Source organism: Amphiura filiformis, chromosome 14 (assembly GCF_039555335.1).
Source record: "Amphiura filiformis chromosome 14, Afil_fr2py, whole genome shotgun sequence".
NCBI classification, from domain to species: domain Eukaryota; kingdom Metazoa; phylum Echinodermata; class Ophiuroidea; order Amphilepidida; family Amphiuridae; genus Amphiura; species Amphiura filiformis.
Window position 1 is genome coordinate 54,338,261 of NC_092641.1, and position 18,605 is coordinate 54,356,865.

Below are 18,605 nucleotides of genomic sequence, written 5' to 3' on the forward strand. Positions count from 1 at the left end.
TGAATGTAGGCGTGTTTCATGGTTTGAGCGAACTAAGATGTCTGTATCTTGATAGCAATATGCTGGGAACTTTGGCAGAGGGTATATTTCAGGATTTGACTAATTTGGAAGATTTGTTCCTCAAACAAAATCAAATAGCCCTATTGAATGCAGGTGTGTTTCAAGGTTTGGGTAAGCTAAGAAGTCTGTATCTTAATAGGAATATGCTGAGTACTTTCCCAAGTAATATATTTCAGAATTTGTCCGATTTGGAATATTTAGATATCAGTCACAATCAGATTTGGTATTAATAATAGGATTAAAAAGACTGATGTCTCTGTTTTTGATTAATACTATGATGGAAGAAATTCATATACCAGAAGGTGTGTATCAGATCTTGGGAAATTTGAGACAATTTTCCTTTTATTTTAATTTTTCATCTGGTGAAAATGAGACACTGGTTTTAAACATGTTGAATAGTTTAAGCCGACTAACTCTTTTTGAAATTGGAACTAATAATGTAACCTTACTGCCAAAAGTATTGAATAACAAACCAGAGCTGGAAGAACTTAAACTTACTCATATGAATTTAGGTAGGATAGTGCCAGGACTATTAATAGATTTCAGAAATTTGATTACCCTCACTATTTCAAAGATTGGTTTGGTGGAATTGAATAACGGTGTATTCAATGGGTTATTTAATATAAAAAATCTAGATGTTACGCAAAACAAAGTGAAACGGTTGGATAATGGTGTGTTTCAAGGTTTAGTGAAGTTATGGGGATTATATCTCCAAAATAATCATTTAACACAATTGAACCTTGGCTTATTCAAGGATTTGGGCAATTTAGGACTCCTAGATATTTCAAATAATGGTTTGGTGGAGTTAAGTAATGGTGTCTTTGATGGTTTGATAAAGGTACGGAACCTAGATGCAGGACAAAACAGACTGGAGCACTATATACAGACGTGTTTCAAGATTTAAGGCAATTAGATCGTTTATACTTACAAAATAATCATTTGACACAATTAAACCTCGACATATTTAAGGACACGCGCCATCTCTCTGTTTATTTGTCAAATAACAGAATAAAAGAAATATCAAGTAATAGGATTCAGAATAACTCAGTTGAATTACACCTCTTCAATAATCCATTGACACTGATAACTCGTGATAGTTTTTCATCCCTTATAAAAGGCTCGCAAGTGTTGGTTAGGCAACATGAGGTTTGTGAGTGTTATGTGATTGCCAGTAATGCAACTTGTTTAGCGACTGATACGAGATCACCATATCTTACGTGTGATCACCTGCTTTCTGAGGGGGTCCTCGTTATTGTTATGTGGCTTGTTGGTTTGAATGCATTTGGGGGAAATATCTTTGTTTTGGTTTTTCGAAACAAGGGCACCACACCAAATAAAGTCAACTCAGTTCTGCTGAGTAATCTAGCCATATCTGATTTTCTTATGGGTGTCTATATCTTAATTATTGCATCAGCTGATTTGTATTTTGGAGAGTATTTCCCAATGATGTCTGAAAACTGGAGATCTGGTATTACTTGCAGAATTGCTGGGACATTGTCAATAATCTCCAGCGAAGCATCTGTGTTCTTTGTAACACTTATCAGTATTGATAGATTTATATGCCTACGATTTCCTTTTTCGACCAAAAATATCACAAAAAAGTCAGTAATAACAATGACGATACTGATATGGATTTTTTCGTTCGTATTGGGCATCATTCCATCTGTCTTATCAGGAAGGAACTTCAAATTTTATGATAACTCCCATGTGTGTATTGGCCTTCCACTTGCCTTGACTAAATCATATACCACTAACACCTCATACATGTGGAATGGGTATACATATGTTTACAGATCCATAAATGAACTTGATTCTCTAAGTGATGGACTTTACTTTTCAAGTGCAGTGTTCTTGGGTTTGAACTGTATATGTTACCTTGTTATATTTGGCTGTTATGTTGAGATAGTGAGAGCTGTCCGAAAGTCTTCAAAACAAGCAGGACGATCTCGTGGAATGAATGATCAGATTCGACTTACCACGAAGGTTTCAGCCATTGTTGCCACTGATTTCTGCTGTTGGTTTCCAATAATCATTCTCGGGATCCTGGTACAAACGAGGGTGATTACTCTGGCCCCTGCTGTATATGCCTGGTGTGTGACCTTTGTGTTGCCTATCAATTCTGCTATTAACCCGTATCTATACACTATAGCTGAGGTCATATCAAAATGGAGAGAAGAAAAAGCTAAAAACATTATTCCACTCCACCAAAACCCAGCTACTCAAAACACACCTAATGTTGGTCAGTCAAAAGCAACTACTAAAACTGTCAGTGGTTCTGCGGCATCAGAGAAACAATAGTTAGGCCTACTTAACCTGTGTAAAAAGAGAAAGAAAGAAAGAAAGAAAGAAAGAAAGAAAGAAAGAAAGAAAGAAAGAAAGAAAGAAAGAAAGAAAGAAAGAAAGAAAGAAAGAAAGAAAGAAAGAAAGAAAGAAAAAGAAAGAAAGAAAGAAAGAAAGAAAGAAAGAAAGAAAGAAAGAAAGAAAGAAAGAAAGAAAGATCAGAACGAACGAAAGATACAATAAAAGAAAAAAATGTGAGATTGACTAACTAAATTGTCATTTTCATTGGACAAATGTAATACCATAGTATTTCTTACTTCATTGAATTGACAATGTTGTATCTTGGGGATGTATGGTATTTGTAATAAATAGAATTTCTCTCATTCACCTGAAGAGCCTCTGGGCGAAACAGTCTGTAGTGAATCAGCATGGAATAAATTGTTTCTTCTAATTTTATGTATACATGGTCTCCGTCATAGGATTGAGCACTCTTTTACCCTTCCACAGAAGAACGCAACTTAAGTATAAATGTAGTTAAAATGGGTTAAAATTGTATAGCTGCTATACCTAAATGTATAGAATTTGCTGGTGCAGTTCAATTCTTGTAATGTTTTATAGGTGGGTGAAATACACAAATAGTAAAAGATTGTTTTTACAAAACCAATTGCCTAGTGGTGAAATGATGGTACAACTCACCAACTGAGGTTTCATCCGTATATACCAATCGCATTTCTCCAGAATTGAGAAACTCGAGTTATAGATAAGGAGGAGGTATATGATTTATAAAGGTATCCATATTGATAAGGAGGAGAGGATTTAACAACATCATGAACCGAGACGAGGGCATCTACAAGCTTATAAATCTTTACAATCCTATGCTAAAAAGTGACGAAAGGGCTGGCAACTAAACATCTCAAAAAAAGTAACTAACCCCCTTAAAAATGGCCATTATTCAAAACGGGACTGTTGTGTTACAAATCTATAAAATGCGTTGGAAGCCGAATTTATTTCTGCGCATTTTGACACCTCATTTGATACGATAGAAACCAATAAAACACCGGTCAATTTAATGTAGTGAGGTCCAGATTTGAAAGTTTCACTTACATACAATATACAAAACACTCAGATATCATTACACAAATTTCTTTCCATTATACTGAATACAAAATCAATACAATTTACTGCAACTTTCAAATCTTGGGTTGGGTACATTGATTTAAATGTACGCTGTGACGTCAATATTTAGTAAATTGCTACAAATGAGGTGTCAAAATGTGCGGAAATAAATTCTCCTTCCCACGCATTTTACAGATTTGTAATATAATGTTGCATTGATGGTGACATCCTTTGAAAAACAGCTGATGTAGGTGATGGTATCTGTGAAAATATAACAATATGCTGAATAAAGGTACTTTTCTCACCTTTATGAATAAATGAATCAAACCAGAACATTCTTTAATGTACTTTAGTAGACTAAATTAAAAGAGATGAAGTTGCAGGGATGTTGGCCCTTTGAAAATCAGAGCTGATGTAAATATGTTTATGGTATATGTCGAGTAATGTAATACAAAAGCGCACCACCATTAATCACGCCCATTTAAATATACAGGAAAAGACCCATTTTTGGATCGCGTTTTGGCAATTGAAAAACGTTTTTCAGCTACATGTATAAAGCTTGGTATCAAATTAAAGCTGATCATGTGTAGAATATCATTCTTTTAACGGAATATATTGCTAACCATCGACATTTGTTTTGCTATTTTGCCACAAAGAAAAAATGTGCAAATTTAACCCTAAAAATTCACTCAATATTCGAAACCGGACGTTGTTCAAACTCGCGCCAAAACTTCATCTCTGAAATAATAAAACACTGTGGCTTCATCAGATTTCTTCATGTAGACACTTGTCGGAAGCAAATGAGCTGAAAACGGGCAAATATTGAGTATACAACTCCGGGATACAACTGCAACAAGCGCAAATAAGCACTGGACTATTTTAACCGCATTTCACTGGTACATAAAACGCGGAGTGATTTTGGTGATGCGCCCTCTTAATGTATTAAAATATTTTGTTTAAATGTGCATTGTTAGGTATTTTCTTCACTTGTATGAATTAAGGTTATTAATTATTTCAAACTGTTGCGATTCGATAGTTCACAGCATCTTGCGAATGGTAGTGAGTTTTGGCAAAAGTTGCATTGATCATTTCATAGCGAGCGTGTAGAAGAATTCAAATATCACAGATATAATTTTGACGGTCCTGTGGTTCTTGAGTTATGTTGTAAAGAGGGCTGAAACAACAACACTTGTAAAACGCACATAACTCATTAACAACAATAAATCAAGCATGTTTTCAAAGTATATGATTTGTAGAATGCATTTTTGCAAAACATCAAAGTGTTATTTTTCAATAATATATTGATTTAAATAATGAAAATCGATTTTTGGCTGCTTCGACCAATAATACATCGTGTACCCTTAACTCCAAACACAAACACAAAGAAACTATCGGACACAAAAATGGAGTTTCAGATTTTGATATTTGGTTGAAATGTGTAATGACAAAACCTCGTAACTACCGTAAAATGGGCTAACTTTGGGCACTTTTCAGAGTTTTTAAACCACTGCTTCCAAACAAAACCCATTACATTTCTAATTATCTCTTTTTTTATGACATTAATGTTCCCTTACACACCTTGAAGTTGAAAAAGATTTTTTAATACTTTTGTAAGGGCGCCCTAGGGGTTAAAAATAGCCTGATCAAAGTTACCCCACATTTGGGGCAACTTTGGTCAGAGTATTACATCCTTGCTCACAAATATCGATTTTTATTTTTTCTGAAAAAAAATGTAAAAAAATGCAAATTTTTGGTCAAAAATTTCGAGGAAATTGGACATGAGCGACTATTATTTCTTCCAAATATATTTCTTAACAAATTGATACCAAATATGACTAAACCCAATATTGCTGTACGAAAATATGACCATTTAAAAAAATATATTTGACCGACCAAAGTTACCCCGCTGACCGAAGTTACCCCATATTACGGTACGTACTATATCTCATCTTATCCTTTATATTATACGGGGTTATGTCACTTCAATTCTGAAAATGAGGTGACTGTGGGTTTATTGTTGCAGATAGACAAACAAGGTTTTGTCAGTATAAAGCCTGGCGTACTAGCTACAAAATCAGTACTAAATCTCAATTTCACCAAAAAGTGCGATACGAGGTATTGTCATTACAGCGACGATTGTGTTAAAATATGACATTCGTTAGTGTACATAAAATTTAAGTAACAAATAGTATACGCTATAATAAAACATAAATGTTGCCACTTTGAAAAACAGAGCTGATGTAAATAAATTCATGTTAATGGTATTTATTAAATAGTTCTTCTAATCGATCACTTCTTCTAATTTACTTGATTGATTCCCGGTGGTTTTAAGGGGGTACTATACCCCTGCCCAATGTTATGCCTATTTTGGCATTTTTCTCAAAAATTATAGCGCATTATAGGGACAAGTAAGATATGTATATTATAGGGGCAAGGACTACAACTACTGCACTGGAAATTTTATTTCAGCACAGACAACAGTTGTGGAGTTAAGGTCAAAAATGAGGGAAAACCAATATTTGATCAATAGGCCTACATCAATAACTACTTGCTTTGAGTTGCTGAATTTTCAGTACAGTAGTTGTAGTCCTTGCCCCTATAATATACATATCTTACTTGTCACCAATGTGCTATATTTTTTGAGAAATATGCAAAAATGGGCAAAAATTTGGCCAAGGGTGTAGTACCCCCTTAATAAATAATATACGACCCAAAGGTATATCTTTACTTAGCTTTATTACGAATCACTCCAATATTCGAAGCTATTCGAGAAGGGGAAATGATCCATGCAATCATATCCCCTATTACTGCGAATGATGCTAATGTTTCTGACCAAATTAAGCTCATATTTGACTATTTTAGCCCAAAATGTTGCAAAATTGATCCCCGACTCGAACAACTTTTTCGCTTTTCAAAATAATATAAATCGCTAATGACGGATTTTCCCAACTCTTTAGCGCACATCATCGGGGCTATATATATCATAGTTTTGTCAAATTTTCCGTTTTGATTTCACCTTTATTTTACTTCTGACTGAAAATTTGTCAATATACCCATGGATGTATGATTCTGCAAGCTACAATAGAAATATTATAGCTTGTTTTGGATATGTTTTAAAGATCAAAATGATTTTTTTTAATAACTGGTTATCTTGATATGTTGTTACACATTTGATGTTGTTTTAGTTATAATCTGCTAACGTAATCATAACACTTGCATATCAAATCTGTTATTGGTTCTGAGATCACCTACAAAAATCTGGAAAAGGTATCAATATACATTTTCAAGCAAGAGTAGGTGACATGCCATTGTATAATCACACCAAGTTTGAAGAAGCTACACCATTTATAGAACCAAAGTGATGTAGAACTTATTGAATGACTTATGCATACACCTTTTTAATAATTAACTTTAAACGCTAGTAAAATGTGAATTTGATTAATTCCGGTTTATTGGACTTAGTTATAGAACATTTTAGTCGGGGAATTCCCCATTGAGCAACTTAATTGGGGAATTCCCCACAGAGCGTATATCGCAAGTTAAGTGGCAAGTTTATGTCGCAAGTACCTTTTGATTAAGGGATCTAAAATGAGCGTTTATTGCGTTTCGACAGTATTTTTTGTGGGACATGAGAGCACCTCAGACCTATTGAATTGCATTCTGAATACGAAGCATGTCTTTCTGATATCAAATAATTTTCATTTTTGAAAATCACAATATAATACAAATTTTATGACAAATTATAAAAATTTGATATTTTTCAAATTTTTGATATATAACAGTCCTCGAAGTAAATTATATAAATCTAATGATATATTCTTAAAGTGTATGTAGCAGGAGGAAAAGCCGACGGTCAATTGAAAATTTTGACCTTTCATATTGAAGATATGGATTTTTTCCCAAAAGACCTTTTTTTTGGGTGTTTTGGGAAAAAAATCCATATCTTCAATACGAAAGGTCAAAATTTTCAATTGATCGTCGGCTTTTCATCCCACATACATACACTTTCAGTATCAATCATCAGATTTATAAAGTTTACTTCAAGTACTGTTAAATATCAAAATATCAATTTTAATGATTTGCCATAAAATGTGTATTAAATTGCGAATTTCAAAAATCAAAATTATTTGATATCAGAATGACATTCTTCGTATTCAGAATGCAATTCGATATGTCTGATGGGCTCTAATGTCCCAAAATAAATACTGTCCAAACGTTCATACCCCAGCCCTTAATAGTGCAAATTGTCAATTGTTAGATTCACAAAAGGATAAATTACTTTGGGTTCACATGATTTTGGGGTTAACGTCAGTATATTTTCATGCAACGGGTGTTTTATTCTCCAATATGTGTTTATAGTAATAATTCTGCAATTGATTTTATCATACTTTCTTAAAATATATACAGCTTACAAAAACTACAAATTATCGTGAAAAGCTATTTGACATAACAACATAATAACAGAACTTAAAAGTGCAAATTAGTGTGACTTTATTCCACATAATATAAAATAGAAAAAATATCAAAATTAAGTAAATATAAAAAAGAAAAATTATATATGAAGAAAAAACATCTTCAACGCAAGTGATAAATTATATCCCGAGAAGACAAAAGGGCCGTGTGTTATTCCAGAAATGTATTTTTTTTTTCAAAAAGACAAGTAAAAGTAAGTTTTGAACAAAAAATGGTAATTACCAGATTAGTTTGAGACAGACTAATTTTATATAAAAAATGGGGAAGGACTTTTTAATTCCCATGCCCAATGATGATTTTTCTCGGGAATTCACATTGCTACTGAGGATATCCAAGGACTGGAAAGGCTTCCTTGTTGTTATAGGCCTACTTCACATGGACACTGAATAGGCCTACTCGGGAGTATTCTCACACAGTAAACTCGTAGACAGTGGTGCACTGCAAATGTGAAGTCATCATCATCAGTCGGCTGCGGAGCAGGCGACTACAAGCTTTCTCCAACTAATGCGATCTTGGGCAAGCGAAACAATTTTGTTTGGCTGCAGCATCCCTTCAGTATCTCCCAGGAGGTGCTGGACATACTGTAAGTACAGTGTGCGCAGCCGTCCCGGTTTCCTCTTCCCATGTGGTGGAATATAAAGCGCATATTCTTTCACAGGCTCGCCATCTTCAAGACGCAGTGAAGTACAGTAGGCCTACAACAACAAGGTTGTCTTTCCTGTCCTGGGATATCCGCGCAAAATAAACACACATACATCACTGTGCATTGTGAAGTAAAAAAAATAGTCTTTGCAGTGCTATATCCTCAAACTCGTATAAATATTAGTGTTTTAGTAGGTCTTAAGGGTAGACGAGGTATTGTTTGTCGAAGCAACCTAAAAATCGATTTTCATTATCTAGATCAATATATTATTGAAAAATAACACCTTGATGTTTTGCAAAAGTTCATTCTACAAATTGTATACTTTGCAAACTTGCTTAATTTATTGTTGTTAATGAGTTATGTACGTTTTACAAAAGTGTTGTTGTTTCAGCCCTCTTTACAACGTAACCCAAGAACCGCAGCACCTATAAAAGTATATCTGTGATATTTTAATTCTTCTACACACTCGACTCGCTATGAATTGAGCAATGCAGTTTTTGCCAAAGCTCACTACCATTCGTAAGATGCTGTGAACTACCAAATCACAACAGTTTAAAATAATTAATAACCTTAAAAACTATATAAAGGGTGACTATTCAATACTTGAAAGGATTAAACAACAATAAACTAAACTGTTTTAGGAATGACTCAGCAACCCAGTAAAATAGGTAAGGGCATGACACACCGCAAAATGTTCTATTTATTTACCAAGGATACCAATGAAAGTATTTGTTATTCTTTGCGTGCTAGCTATAGCCTTCAACATAAAAAGTTTTTCAGATATTTTTGCGAGCTATCTCTAGAGTCTTGAACCAAGATCTGTGTCACATATCAAACAATTACATTAAGGTTAGTTGAATATGTTGTGCTGAAAGTCAGTTTAAACTTCTAGAAATTGTTTATCCCCAGCACGATATGAGCTTACATTCGAATACTGGGCTTGTTTGTACTCATTTTAACGCGTTTTTCATGCTGATTCCAAATATGGTCATGCAAATGAACAATTCCGAAACTTCCGACTTAAAAAAAAAGCAACTTTTCGTCTGCAGTCGACAACCGCATGGAAAGAGTTAAATACGAATTACAATCTATTTTCGCCAGCCCATTCGGGGCTGGTACCTGTTTCAGGTTTGGGGTCAGTTTACTCAAGAGATTATATTTTAGTGGTATTGGAATGATTTTTTTTTTACTTTTTGTGGTTAAATTTTTTTAAATATTTTAATTCGATTTGTTAGGAAAAGTAAGTATGTTTTGCCGTTTCAACGAACGAAAACGAGTGAGTATTACCAAAGTTATGTTTGAACTAATTAATTATGACTTTAAAAGTTTAAAGGCCTAAATGTAACAATAATAGTTAATATATATAGCATCATATGGTCAGCAGAAGAAAATCTGACATCACCTATGATGTCATATCAGTGTCCTTGACCGGGGTCCTTACTCCTTGACCACTGAACAGCGTGATATCATGTTGATAACAGATCTATAGAATCAAAATCTTCATCATATCCCGGATCATATCACAGATTCTCAACAATCTGTGATCATATGGACCATATTGATGTGAAAGTAGTTATCTATCATATCCTGTGTCGTTTTATGGATAAAATGACTCAAAATGTTATTGATGAAATGGTTGCTATCATAAACATCAGTTTTGTCTTTTCAACGGAAAAATCCGATGCAAAATAAAGTTTTTAGGGCCTAGCTATAATATGGGCATAATTTATGCATATAGTATTGAACAATGTACCCCATTTGACATGCACTTATAGATAAATAAATTGTCTTACTTTATTAATTTAATAACTTCTTTATTATAAATAAAATGACACATAACTATTTGATTCATAAAATTACATTCAACAAAATGATTGAAGAGAAAACACACAAGGCACTAGGCAGACTGTTATAGAATGGAGTATGTAAGATGACATGTCCATAGCTTCGCAGGAGTTTCCGACTAGCAATCAACATGATCAGCACATTCAGAAAAACACAGTTTAAGAGTGAAGATTGTAGTGAGTAACCAGTCCTTTATAAATGTGCTGGCCACTATCTATTATAATATAGTAGGCTTAAACTATACATTGCGAATTAATTAAGTTATTTTAAAATAAAATGTACATGTAAGTTAACTCAAACCGGCAGTGTATATATCGAAAGCAGTGAAATCGGACATTCCTAAGCGAAGATATTGAGTTCGTAAGTTCTGGTATTACAAAATTGGAAATTGAGATATCGTGGGTAAAAAGCTGAAAAGACAAAAAAACCAACGACAACAACAACAACAACAACAACAACAAAACAAACAGACCAGAACAATTTGGAGTACATGTAATGAATTAAAAGAGTTGACATGAGATTAGGAATTAATGTTTTCTGCTGTTTCAGTGTGCATGTTCTCATCGTTGATGGTTTGGTGGACTGTCATGTAGATGTAAGCGTGATCCTAAAAATGCCTTTCACATTGACCAAAACTAATTACAAGACCTCTTCTACATTGAGGCTGGCTTTCCCTTTAAAGGGAATTTTTATTAAGGTATATACCGATATCGAGAGTAAGCCTAGGGCTATTCGACATGTTTAAAATCACTGGACCGCGGCAGACGAATCCAATAACAACTTGACAACAATTAAATTTGGTACATTCTTCAAAAGAAAAAGTCATGTCCCCATTAAAAATAAATCTGCACATTTCATTATCATGATTATTCCTGATTACCATGATTCATGATTTCTGATTCCTATATGTATCCGAATAAAATTGTGAAATACACAGAGATATATATACACCTGTCACGCGGGACTGGATCCGCCTAACTCTGCCGTAGTTGAATCAGTGATGTAGGCCTACTATCATATATCGTTTATCGTCAAGATGAATATCAATAGATCATTTTCAGGATTAAGGCTGTTACTTTTTCTAATTTTAACTTCAATCGCTACCATTCATTCGCTCAACATCACATCAGTTCCACCAGATGAATCGAATCCCAGATGCAGCTATTCTTCAAACCAAATACCATTAAACATTATGAGTATTGCCGATACTGTTACCGTGGAATTCACCTGTGAAATGGCCGGAGGAAACCCTTTACCTAACTTAACGTGGTATAAGGGAGCTACCCAAGAATTGTCTACTGCTACGAGCCCCAACAAGTTTATTTACGAGCTTTCAGCCTACGACAATGGTATTCCATTTACATGTGAAGCCAGTGGACCAGCTCTTCAAGAGATCAGGTCCTGTGTGCCAGGTGTCACTCCTTTACGCGTACGTCCGTCTGTCGAAATCTCCAGCTCCAGTTCTCCTGTGGTTGAAAACTCATCTGTTATATTTACATGTGAAGGTTCTGGCTTGCCATACATATCACAGATATACTGGAGCTACAACGGGAAACCTGTATCAAATGACAGTTTTCCATTAAGCTTTAAAATCGTCAATAATATTTCGGATGGCTTCTCATCGTCCTCGAAACTGCATTTATTCTCGCTTCAGCTGGATAATAATAACGATTTAGTAACTTGTTTCGTTGAATCACCGTCTTTTCTGAGCAGTCAAGCAATAGTAACCGTTTCTGTTATTAGAGTTGGAACACAAACTGCAACCCCTACTCAGCAGACTTTATCACTGACTAGTGTAACAAATGAACAAAACATGTCTCCATCTCAAGTACCCCGGGGTAAGTATAGGGCACGGTGTCGCAGCGGTACGGGCTCTGCCTTGCAATTGGTGGATTGCGGGTTCGAGCCCGGGGTTCGAGCCCCGGCGCCGTACCATCGTGTTATGCAATACTTGGACAAGGCGCTTTTACTATAGCGGAGGCCTGCGCGGTAAGATTGTATCTATACCCAGGGGTGAAATGGTGAACCCGAAACTCTAACCCTAAAGGTTAGGTGTATTACGACCTATGGTTTCAGCGGCCCCGGCATCACCCAGTGGGCCATAAATAGGCCTAGTTGCAGAAAGAAATTAAGCCTTCGGCGCTAACAGCAAAGAAAAGGTAATAGGCCTACTAAATGTTTCTGATAAAACTCTTTACAGCAGCAACAACAACACCAACAGCAGCAACAAAAACAACGACAACAACAACAACAACAACAACAATAACGACAAGAGCCGGTCTATTGAGTCCCGGGCGTATAAATCCCCGAATATTTTTGCTAGGGGGATGATCCATACAATCACACACCCCTCCCCCTAATGTTGACGCCTATATGGGGGTTTCTGACCAATTTAACCTCATATTTGGTCATTTTAGCCTAAAGTGCCAATTTTTGCGAGCTTCGCGCGAGTTTATTCCACTTTGGCACCACATTCCTTCAGTTTAGCTCCCAGGGTTTAACTTCAATATGGCAACAGTTTAGCGTGCATTAATACCATAAACTTATTCTGTCGCCAAAAGGTGCTGGATTCACGTAATATACTTCAAGTTTTTTTTCCAACCCCCATCCCCCCTCAATGTCAAAAAAAAATATACGCTACTGGTAAAAGCCGATGGCTGCTGGCAAATAATAATTTGCACCACAGACGTCGAAGTTCACATTCAAAGGCCTGATAAAGCGTTAAATACGCTGTCAGGTCAGCAGAAGGGTCTGTCGGACTTTATCAATAGGCCTAATTAATTTAGCATGAAAAGAAGATAGAATGCGTTACGTAATATATTGAATCTCCATGTTTGTATAACCTCCTTGGATGTTACAATCTAAGTTGACCATAATCATGATAATCTTTAAAAAAACCCAGGGAATATGAATTTCAAATGGGGTTTATCTACACTCCCTCCCTGTGTGGGAGATTAGGGCCGTGTCTTCTGTTTACAGTCAATATTCAAATTATCAAAATATTATACGTGAAAGTAGTTGATAAAAGTGTTGTTGGATATTTTCAATTCTTTTTTGTTTCTGTTTTGATTTCACAGATATCATTGTCGGCTTATCAGTTTCAGCTGTAGTGATTGAAATTCTGATCATTTTGGTTATTTTTACTCATCGCCGTTAGTAAGTAAACTAGAAATGCGTGATTATTTATCCATCAGTTATAGCAAGTGTGCGTATATACACACATACATGGTAAAAGCTGACAACCAACTTATTTTGGTTTACGGTATGCTGAACTCGAATTTATTTTGTCCCGGTATTTTGTCTGCCAAGTTGCATTTGAACTCCATCATCCTAAAAAGTACCCAAAGATGCCCCTATATGATCATCTGAGACGAAAATACCTAGGTATTTTCGTCTCAGATGATCATATTAGGCTAACATTAAATATCCTCTAATCTCACTCAAAAACACATCAACTTAATATTCGACTGGTCCCAAGATCACAAAAAATATAACATTGCAAGTTACAGACCTACAGAGGTTAAAAATTAAAGTTGCTCTGTTTTTAAATGTAGGTAAATTGTTCAAGTTCATCTAAATCATGGAAAAGAAAATTTTGCACTATCTCTGATGTGAAGTTCAGAGGATAGGCTATATGATTAATAAAAATAAAATAAAAACCATTCCCAGCAAGCAGCAAACACAAAACGTAAGTAAAAAGTTACAGAAAACGTTTAAATGTCGGGTTAATAAGGTGAGCAACTATTTTAAACTGTTGCAATTTGGTGGTTCACAGCATATTGCGAATGGTAGTGAGCTTTGGCAAAAATTGCATTGATCATTTCATAGCGAGTGTGTAGAAGAATTCAAATATCACAGATATACTCTTGTAGGTACCCGCGTGGTTCTTGAGTTATGTTGTAAAGAGGTCTGAAACAACAACACTTTTGTAAAACGCACATAACTTATTCACAACAATAAATCAAGCAAGTTTTCAAATTATACATTTGTAGAATGAACTTTTGCAAAACATCAAAGTGTTATTTTTCAATAATATATTGATTTTGATAATTAAAATCGATATTTTGGCTGCTTCGACCGACAATAGATCGTGTATAGCCTTAAGGTATAAAACATTTTAATAACATTGAGAAAACATAAATTTTTTGAAAACCTAAAGCAAAGCTTTCTACCATAATGTTACAAGAATTGAGAAGATTATCTGCAAAAAATATTTGCCAAATTTATTTTGCAATAACATTTTGACAATATTCTTAAAATTTTGTTACAGTGGATTTTTTTTTTATATGAAACGTTTTTAAAATGTTTTCATGACCTTTATATAACCCGACATTGAAATGTTATTAAAAAGTTTTGACCAAAAGCAAAACATTTGAAATACGCTTTAACGTTTCAAAAACATTTTTGTGTTTGCTTGCTGGGTTGAAACCTATTGAATCCTATGATTACCTTAACCAGATATCACAGATATAGTGCAAACTGTTCTTTTTCTGAAACATCTAAAGCTAGACGAACAATTTGCCGCAATTGTTACGAAATTTTGAGCACCTTTGATCTTTGACCCCTGCACAACAATTGTCGTACAAGCACAAAATATTTTTCCCTGCTATCCTGTGGAGCCGGGGGGGGGGGTCACGTCTCAAACTACTGGGAGGGGTCACGTCTAAAACTAGGCAGACAACAAATTCGAATTCAGCGTACGATTTAACATCGGCTGGTTGGCAGCTTTTAAATTACGTTAACTTCCTGAATGGAACACGATTTTTCCAAAAATAGAACCAGCCTATTAAAGTTGTTGGTTGTTAGCTGTTGTTGGTGGTGGGTGTTGGTTCGTTGGTGGTGTTGGTGTTTGTAGTGCAGTGGTGGCGTTGATGTTGGCGGTGATGATGATGATAACGATGATGACAATGAAGATGATAATGATGAAGTTATTACTCTGCTAATGATGATGATAACGATGATGATGTTGATTTTTGATGATGATGATGATAATGGGTCATGATGATGATAATGATCATTGGTCATGATGAACATTGTGATATTACGAATGATAATGATTACGAAAAGGTTAGAGTTCGGCAGTGCCGGATCCAGGGTGTGGTCGACATCAGTCACACCCTGGTGGAATAATGTAATGAATATATTATGCGAAGGAATTAACGCACCTTTTTCAGCTTCCACTTATCTTATTAGTTTAGAAGTAATAAAAGTATTTGTCCATTATATATGCCTATATTATACATTTTTTTGCAGCCGTCATAGATTTGCAGTCAACAATCAGATTAACTTCAACCCCACCAGATCGGAGACACAAAGCACTACTAACTGGATCAACGAAACCCATGACTACCAGGATGTACCGAACGAAACCCCTGACTACCAGAATGTACCGAACGAAACCCATGACTACCAGGATGTACCGAACGAAACTCCTGACTACCAGAATGTACCGAACGAAACCCCTGACTACCAGAATGTACCGAGCGTTTATGAACAAGAGCCTTATATGGGGTTAGATGTTACATCGCGACAAACAGGATCAGAGAACCCAGGAAATAGCGACTATACGACTCCAGATGTTTCCCCTCCCCGTATATAGAAATTTATTGAGATTGCGAGCCCCGTATACGTTAAACGCCTCAGTGGCGTAATTTCTTTTTGACTTTTTTTTTTGGGGGTGGGGTTGGAAAATATTTCTGGAACTTGAAGTATAACTTTGGGAGCTAAAATGGCCAAATATGAGGTTAACTTGGTCAGAAACCCATATACAGCCGTCAACATGGGGGAGGGGGAATCCCACAGCAAAATATTGGGGGATTTAACCCCCAGCCCCCGGGATCTACGCCTATGGAACGCCTTATGCCGAATGTCCAACTGCATTCACCCTTTCCGAAGTCTGATTCACGCTGTGATAAAACGTATCACTCCTCCCTACGCAATACAGAACTTTGGCTAGCCCAGTTTTTCTAGTCCATTTAGAAAGGACCCGTTAGATAGCACAACGGACAAGTGGGTCCTTTCTAGATAGACTCGACAAAATGAGCTACCCGAAGTTCTACATGGCGTAGGAGGAGTGTTTTGAAGGTAAAGGAAATTTGACGACTTTTTTCCATTTTTGAAGATAAAGCAAGGTTCCAGGATTTGGTGAAAGTAATGTGGGATATCTCCTTGAATAAGTTCATCAGGACTGTTAGGTATCATACTATTGGTAAATTATGTTTTACAAGTCATGCAGACTATCGGCGAACAACCCCGTGCATGCAGACTACTGGAGAACAACCCCGGTAACTCCTCTTGTCCAAAACCTTCAAGCTACCATGTTCTACAAGATACAATTCCAACTGGTCAACATCCAATTTCCGCCATATCTCCAACTTTCAACTTTTTCAAGCCGTAATAAGCACAACTTCAAGTACCAACAATCAAGCTCAAAAGTAGATGCCTTTGGATAGGCCTACTCATTTTATCCACGGACGGTCCGAATCTGGAACAGACTCCCTTCAGTTGCAGTCAATGCTCCATCCATCCAGACGTTCCGGTCGGCAGCACTCCGAGTTCTTAGCGGGGTTCTTAGGGAGATGCGTCAACCACCCAGCCTCAGAAGTCTTTAAATTGCAGCACAGCATCCGCACCAGCACGTTTTCCTGTATTTTACACCTGTTTGATGGCACCCGTCTCCTGAGTTTCTTTATTCTGCACCTTGAGTTGACACTGCACTGGCCGAGAGGTCACCGGCAAGTTTCCTCCTAGTTTAGCCTTCAAGGCTGCTATTTTGGAGTAATGACTGAAGACTGAAGTCCAATAATATTATTGGACTTGTAAAACATTATTTACCAATAGTATAATGTGGGATATATGTAAAGATCACGGTAGCTGAGGACATGATGAAACACAGAAAAGGGAAAGAATAAAGACCTGTATAAAAAGGGAGTTAAAACGATAGGCCTAATGTATATGATTTCCCTATTTTTATAATTACCTATAATGCTGAAATAACAGGCCTATTACAATATTAGTAATAACTGTCAGGAAGGGTTTCTGTCAATTTTAAGCCGAAATATTATACCAGGTAAAGTGAGAGAACTTAATGAGGAACTTAATGCCGTAATACGACTTTTTATCAAAATTGTCCTGTTGACATACATTTACAATTGGGAAATTTTCACATCCAATTCTGGATGCATAATCAGCCCTACTGATACAACACCATTTCACAGGTCAATGAACTTTTGCCACCAGAGGATCAGTAGGGCTGATGACACATTAAAATTGGATGTGAAAATATCCCAGATTAGTTGATTCGATTATATTAGTAGTGGTGGGTTAAGGAATCCTGATGTTCAAATTTCTTAGGGGTACAGGCTTATTTGATGCAGTATGATCTCCTGAGCATTTTGACACCATTTTCATCCAAATCTGCCAAAAAATGAGTTGGTGCCAGCCAAAACAAGTATTTGGACAGGGGGGTCTGTGGGGGTCTGAAAATCAATATTTTGACAATAATCATTATTATATGCCTAATTATGTTAAAGTTGGTGCTGATTTGTATGTAATTGATGTCTAGAATTCCATCAATGAAAGTTGCATAAAAATTGGAGTTGTCATTTTCTTAAAATGGCTGTTTTCCTTCAAAATATGGATGTGAGGGCGCTTTGCATAAAACATGCAAACAATCTTTCAAACGGAAATTTCAATGATGTATGTATGAAGATAATCATAGTTAGTACCTGCTCAAGAAATTTGGGCGGTTTACATAGTACGGTTTGATTTTGGCAGCCATTTGAATATTTCATAGAACGCCCCATTTAACTGTACAGGGTCAATGCACTTTCAAACGTAATGCGTTTCAATGGAAGGCTTCCTGAGAATACGAAAAATGGTGCCACGGTCAAACGAAAAGCATTATAATGCCCAAATTTCTTGAGGATATGCCACATGTGATTATCTTCAAGATGGCATCATTAAAAAATTTGTGAAAAGAACGCAAAGCGTGTTTTATGCAAAGCGCCCTCACATCCATATTTGGACGTAAACAGCCATTTTATGAAAACGACAACTCCAATTTGTATGCAACTTTCATAAATGGAATTCTAGACATCAATTACATACAAATCAGCACCAACTTTAACAGAATTAGGCATATAATAATGATTGTTGTTGAAAATATTGATTTTTAGACCCCCCACAG

The 18,605-nt window shown here is 35.8% G+C and overlaps 1 protein-coding gene across 2 annotated transcripts; it reads left to right on the plus strand.

Moving 5' to 3' along the window:
• The first annotated feature begins 11,312 nt into the window (after positions 1-11,312).
• On the plus strand, positions 11,313-16,702 carry LOC140170305 (uncharacterized). Of its 2 annotated transcripts, XM_072193673.1 has the most exons (3): positions 11,313-12,255; positions 13,495-13,573; positions 15,671-16,698. In XM_072193673.1, the coding sequence occupies exons 1-3, from the start codon at positions 11,454-11,456 to the stop codon at positions 16,014-16,016; spliced, it is 1,227 nt and encodes a 408-aa protein (XP_072049774.1). In that variant the 5' UTR covers positions 11,313-11,453; the 3' UTR covers positions 16,017-16,698. The 2 variants fall into 2 exon arrangements, with proteins under 2 accessions (XP_072049774.1, XP_072049775.1); XM_072193674.1 differs by lacking the exon at positions 13,495-13,573 and having other exon boundaries at positions 15,671-16,702.
• Positions 16,703-18,605: the final 1,903 nt, after the last annotated feature.

Coding starts and splice junctions, on each gene's coding strand:
- LOC140170305 (XM_072193673.1), top strand. CDS start 11,454: ATGAATATCAATAGATCATTTTCAGGATTAAGGCTGTTACTTTTTCTA. Junction 12,256..13,494: donor TCCATCTCAAGTACCCCGGG/GTAAGTATAGGG, acceptor TTGATTTCACAG/ATATCATTGTCGGCTTATCA. Junction 13,574..15,670: donor ATTTTTACTCATCGCCGTTA/GTAAGTAAACTA, acceptor ATTTTTTTGCAG/CCGTCATAGATTTGCAGTCA.